The 6564-nt window shown below is 35.1% G+C and overlaps 1 protein-coding gene across 1 annotated transcript; it reads right to left on the bottom strand.

The window, feature by feature from the left end:
• Window positions 1086–2898, bottom strand: LOC18609278. Its single transcript, XM_007044311.2, has 2 exons — window positions 1945–2898; window positions 1086–1610 (listed from the first exon to the last, which is right to left on the bottom strand). The coding sequence occupies exons 1-2, from the start codon at window positions 2478–2480 to the stop codon at window positions 1196–1198; spliced, it is 951 nt and encodes a 316-aa protein (XP_007044373.2). The 5' UTR covers window positions 2481–2898; the 3' UTR covers window positions 1086–1195.

Genomic DNA, 6564 nt, shown 5'->3' with positions numbered 1-6564 from the left:
AAGTGTACATCTCCCTAATATTATGAATCTCTGCCTTGCAGAGATTACATCTGACTAGTACCTCTTGATCAACACCATTTGCTTACAGAGATCTTCCAAATAAATCCAAAGATTCCAGGAGTTTCTCATCCAGTTATGATTTTCATTTCTCCACTTGAAGTAATATGTTGACTTTACGATGCCCTTTCTTTCTTTATCAGGAACTTCAACTATACCAATCTAATCTATGAAACTGTTCTATGATAGGTAGCAGTTTGTTAGGGCCATGCATAACAGAGTTCATTTTGCACCATATTCTGACCTTACATTGGTTACCTATTGCCCTAACCAATTGTAGTAAAAATTCATTGCCAATTGAGTACCTCAAGTCTAGAAAATAATCACTTACTCAACAAGTGTTAATAGACTCAATATCTAAATATAACGAGAGAGACAGAGAGAAGAGAGAGAAAGATCAACAATCAATCCAATCATAATTAAACTGACTGACTAGGGATAGGGAACCTCTACATGATTTAGTGGCAATGTTGCTAAAAATTGGACCAAAAAGGGTGTTGGAACATCTAATCGATTACAGTAACTTCTCCAATCTGTCTTGAAGCCTCACTACAAATTGGCTAGCTTTTCATTTAATCTCACAAAGACTGAAGGAAGATTGTATTATCACCACATGATTAAGCACCCACCTTACAGAAGTTAAAAATGTCCATGAATCAAACAAGCCCCTCAGTTATAATAATATTGTGGAAATAGTAATCCTGGTTGGCCTAAATAACCACAAATCATGAACTATGCAAGAAAGCAATATATAATCATATGGTTCACAGTCGTTAAATTGCGTTTTAATACTGGTTCCTCAACCATCTTTGTGCCAGAAGAAGACTTATAGCTGGACATAGCTACGCATATTGCAGTTCTATGGGTTGAAAAATGGCTTTTTCCTCTTTTAAGGCATTGCCCAAATATCATAATGTCCTACCTGTGGAAAAGCTCATTTCTTATATCTTTGCCTAAAATTTCTAAGACCATATATACTTCTGTGCTCCTATGAATCACAATCTAAGCATTGAATAAAAGTTTTCAAATAAGAGCGAAGGTCCGTAAGCTTCTGATCAGCGAATTATACAAAATAAAAATCTGAGGATAGTTAGTTTCTGTTTAGATGGAAATAACTACTTCAATGAGTAATTTAACATTATTTTGAGGAGCTCAAAGACTTCTTAATATTTCGAAGGATACTCCACATAAAAGTGGATATAAAGAAGAGAATGATACCAGTAACAATGGCATATTTGAGACCCATGTTCACCAACAAGTTTACCAGAAGCCCAGCCAATACAACACCAAAGAAATTGGCTGATACAGCTGACCAGAAGGGCATATCAAGAATAGAAGCTATGATGCCTCCAGTCCATGCTCCTGTTCCAGGGAAAGGAACAGCCACAAAAAGCATCAGCCCGAGCCATTGAAATTCTTCCACGGGACCAGCCTTCTCTTTGGCCTTCTCAAAGATCATGTTAAGCAACCCAGATGCGGACTGGTTCCTTCCAGCAAGAAAAGTAGCAAATCTTTTCAGGTAAAGTATAATGAAGGGCACAGGAACCATATTCCTGCAGTCAAATAATAAAGTTTGCAAAATTCATTAGTTTCCAAGATAATCATGCATGACAAACTGATTACTAAATTATACTATCTAATTGTAAGCACACCCATTACATTAAATATTATAAAAAAGCATGCTACCTTGGCTTAAATTTTTAGTGACAAGTATGCATTCTATGGAAAGGATTAGTGAAAGGCAAACAATTACTACCAGTAAACTGGTTAAAATTAAAATTTGTCATAACCACAACGTGCCCATACTCTTAAATTTTTAAACATGAGCCTGAAATGAGCTGAACACTGATAATATCCCGCATTAACGAGAAAGAAAATAAGGCTAACCCAAGAATAGATAAGATTGTCAAGAGTCTAGGCTTGAGTTGCATCCAGTAACCAACAGGAATAGCACCACGAAGCTCAAGAATAGGAAGTGTAGCCAGCGTAAACACCACAGCCTCATCGGGCCAGCCCGAGCCACGCAAAGCACTAGCAATCTTGAGGCCAAAGCTGGAAGCTCTAATGGAATCAGCTGCAGCAGCAGAAGCATTAGCATCACTAGACGCAGCAAACCAAACTAGAGACAAGGAAGCCCAGAGCACGACCCAGAAGAGGAATTTCACTGGCTTCTCCTCGAACGAAGGCAAAATTTCCTTTTCTCTGCTTGTATGAGCTGTATCAAGAAACCCATTTGAGGAAGCCCTTGTTATGGTCAAAGGAAGAGGAAAACGCTGCCAGTTTTGAAACTTTGACCTGGACAGAAACTGCTTGCTACGAGTAGTGGGCCAATGAATTTGGGTGGGAAAGATTCTGGGATTGGTTTTCCTCAAAGAGGGTGCCAATACCAGTGGCGAAGTTGCAGCTGATGCCGATGCAGCCATTATGAAAATAAGAAATTGCAGCTAAAAGAACTTTCTTTTTACCTCCATCAATGAAAGCTTAAAAGGGTTTTAGACAGGAGGGATTGTGAGACTGTTGCTAATAGGAGTAGCATTTTTGAGTACCAATTTGAGAATTTGGTAAATAGTTAGAACGGCAGAACCAGGCCATAAACAAATGTTGGAAAAAGTATTTAGACATGCCAACAAGGCTGCTCCGCCCTTAGGCTTTTATCAAAAACTTGATAATGGGTTAGCAAACGAAATAGACTTTAGATGATTTGCCTTGGAAATGACCCGCATCCTCGTGAGGGTTACGCATCAGCCAGCAGGCATTACCAAACAAAACAGGGAGGACTAACCAAAGCTATGCTCCCAATTTAGGAAATGCTTCCACTATACTAGATAAGCTTAGGTTTTCCAGGGTTTGGGGGTTTTTGGTTAAATATTACAAACATTTGTCAAAGCTGGCAATGTCAATCAAAGCAAGATTTTGGGCTTTATGGAGGTATCTTGTATTTTGGGCCATGATCGGCTGTCTCTTCCACTTGTTATACAGTTTCAAAGCAGCAGATCAGTATATTGAATTTTGTTTACACGTTTGGACCGGTGCTACATGTTTGCCTTGTTCATTCATGCTTAGTTTTTCTCTTATCATTTTCTCTCGTCTTAAAATTATCTTTTCAAAAATTTTATTTTAAGAAGAGAGAAAAATCATGAAAAGATAAGTGATTGCAAGAGGAAAAAATAAAAAGATAAGTGATGGGATGAAGAGTTTTTAATTTTTTTTTTCATTGATGGTGTTTAATTTTACTCTTTGTTTGGATATTTCACACAACAAACATCAAGTAGATACTTGGCAAAAACTTTTTCATGGTGCATGTATGAAGGATAATGTAGCTTATCCACTTCAAAGAGCTCAAGATTCAAAACCAAGCTTATCAAATTAGCTTATCCATTGAATTTGTTTAAGATTTAAATTAATTATAGTTTATCAACTAATGATCATCACTATCATTGATTCAAAACATATATTAGTTTTATCACTTTATCTTGTATCTAGTATAAATATACGAACATTCCTCATCCAGTTAGATCTTTGCAAGTTTATTTTCTGTTGTTCCTTGCTTTTGTCATCCCTTGTTTTTATATGTTATCAAAGCTTCGTTAAGCATAACAGCAACATGATCCAAATCTTACTTCAAAGGTCACCTTCAATAAATCAACCACCACCACTCTTTCCTTTACTGTGCATTAGCCTCAAACAACAATGCCAACCTCCATCAATGTTGCAGCCCAACTACATTTGAAACTCAATAATATCAATTTTCCTTCTTGGCAATTGCAACTTTGTTTGCTTATTGTTGGTTACAATCTCAAAGGATATCTAAATGGAGCAACACCATGCGCTAACCCCATGATCACCACAAATGGTACATCCACACTAAATCCAACCTATCACCATTGGTATTGACAAGATCAATTTTCACATCTTGAATTTGGAGGATCATGACCGACGCTAGGACCTAGATGATTATAACATGTTATACCTAAGCAAGCCTAACGTCATTTGAACATAACTATTATTCATCATATAACCATCATCATCATACATTTCCCATTATCATGTAAACACATGCATAAGTGCATCATTATGGATTTCACCAATTAACGTGTTCATAGCCATTCTCATAAGCAAAAATTTTTATAATCAAATATGGGTCCATATGCCCATACATATCTCATTCATTTGCACACTTGTGGTGCTCACATAGGCTCTCAAGCCATCATGTTCAATTCACATATATGCTTATATAATATCCATACCAAGTGTAATGCCATAACATGGCTACATCGTCACAACAATATTGAACAACATTATAACATAATTAGAAATAAAGATCGGCTTGTTAAGCAGAATATGACCTGACTCTCCAATCTTCAAGAGAAGAAAGAAGAATGGATCACGTATTAGTGTCTCAAGTGGCTGAAAGGCTATCACTAATCTACAATAAAAATAGAGGAAACTAATGTGTGAATTACAAAGACTCCGTGAATAAATATGAGAAGGGGACAAGCCAAGGGGAATAGTTTTTGCATAAAATTATATCGTTAATGTAAACATGAATTTTGAGATAAACATATTTTATTTCTAAATTTCTCATAAAATTGAGTTGTTACAAACTAGTCTCATTTTTCATGGTGATATTGACAGTTCATAAACATATAGTTCTTTAAATATACTGAACATTTACACAAAACCTTTAGAAAAAACAAGGAAGCTGTACCTTACTTGTAGTATCAAATCCTCCCTAATAAAAACGATTCCCAACCATATAAACCTAAACTATGGGTAATATACTCCAATCTTATTATAAATCATATGAGTTGCTCATATACTTGAGATTCTCCTTTAGAATTCAATCATATAACATTAAGGTGATCATCTTTCCATCCACATAACTTAAGTGATCAATTTTCGATCCGTAAAACTCAATGTGCATTAGGACTTATTCTATCTATTAATCGATCTTAGCTATTTTATGGCTTAGAGAATAATCTACACACTCAAGCAATCATTATAACATAACATGCAAACATAACATATACATACATCCATGCCATTCATAATATGTAATCATCATGTATGCTCAATGAATGAATGCATCCTACCCATGTTTAGGCCACTCGTGTGGCACATTGGCCTCACTCATACTGAGTGCCATCTGTTAGTATAAGCCCTTCAAGCCAATCTGTGGTTATATGGGAACTGCAATTTTGAGATATTCATGTATGATATTTTGTTATTCATAATAACATTGAGGTAGTTCTTTATCCATAAGTTTATAATTTAATTACTTTTTGTACTTATGTAGATAAAGCCTATGAAACTATATATGCCTTGTAAAGGAATTGTATTGGGATACAATTATGAGATCTTTATGCATTAAAGCATTATTCCTAAAAGTTCCTGATCATAGTATTATTGAGACAAGGCATCAATAATGCTTAAAGATTGGCACATATTATGCTCCTTACTTGTAAAGTAAGCAATTGTTTTCATAGGTTGAAGTATAGAGATACTTGGAACTAGCATGTGGGTGCTTGCTATGGGATAACAAGTTCACTGAACATGACCCGCCATGAGAAGTGCATTTGGTATTTCACTCAAGTGTCTATGCAATACTTCTCATGTGTCAGTTGTGTAACTACTCCTTAGACTTGAGACATCAAGTTGTTTTGTATGTGGAGTACTACGCTTTGATTTCATCCTTATGGGTGCCTAATCAAGGATACCAAAACATAATGTTTTTGAGTATAGTATGAAACATATGAAGGCAAATGAGTGGTCAAGATAGGAATCATCACCCCAAGTGTTCAAGGGGAAATATCTCATTAGTTCTTGGTTGATATTAGCTTAATCAAATCCTTGGCCATGGTGATTAAGAGATTATGAAATGAGTTTCATAAGTCTCCATAAAGCTAATGATCTAACTGCAAGAACAAATATGGAGATCAATAAGAGTAGACACTACACCAATATCTTATCATCTTTGGGATATATGATGAGGAAATGAATTGCACTGAAAAACTGTACACTGAAAGGTTGTCAAAGAATCCTTTGACTCTCCTAACAATTAGGTGGCTATGATGCATTGCTAGATGCCAATCATGGTTTATGAAATTGAATTATTTAATTTAAAATTAAATATGATTCGTTTAAATTAATTAATTAATAATATTATAATTCAATTCCATTGTCAACATGTTAAGAACCTAATGGGTCACACACAAAGGTTGCAATTTGGATTAAATTGAGAGTGTGATGATTTAAGTTAGACTNAACCTAATGGGTCACCCACAAAGGTTGCAATTTGGATTAAATTGAGAGTGTGATGATTTAAGTTAGACTTAAATCAAATTCTAGGTTTAACTACTAAGGACCTAATTAAAAGAGTTTAATTAGGTATTGGTTAAATATTATAATTGTTATAATATTAAGGACTTATTTTGCAAATTTCAATAAGTTAAACCTAGATATAAATATCACATTATAGCCACTCTTTTTTAAGAAAAAAAAGGGGGA

The sequence above is a fragment of the Theobroma cacao genome, chromosome 2 (assembly GCF_000208745.1).
Source record: "Theobroma cacao cultivar B97-61/B2 chromosome 2, Criollo_cocoa_genome_V2, whole genome shotgun sequence".
Classification (NCBI taxonomy): domain Eukaryota; kingdom Viridiplantae; phylum Streptophyta; class Magnoliopsida; order Malvales; family Malvaceae; genus Theobroma; species Theobroma cacao.
This window is presented reverse-complemented; position numbering and strand designations above follow the sequence as displayed.

What these genes read in the sequence shown, in the direction of transcription:
- LOC18609278 (XM_007044311.2), bottom strand. Translation starts at nt 2,480, where the DNA reads ATGGCTGCATCGGCATCAGCTGCAACTTCGCCACTGGTATTGGCACCC. An exon ending in ACAATCTTATCTATTCTTGG is followed by an intron (nt 1,611 to 1,944) that starts GTTAGCCTTATT and finishes ATTTGACTGCAG; the next exon opens with GAATATGGTTCCTGTGCCCT.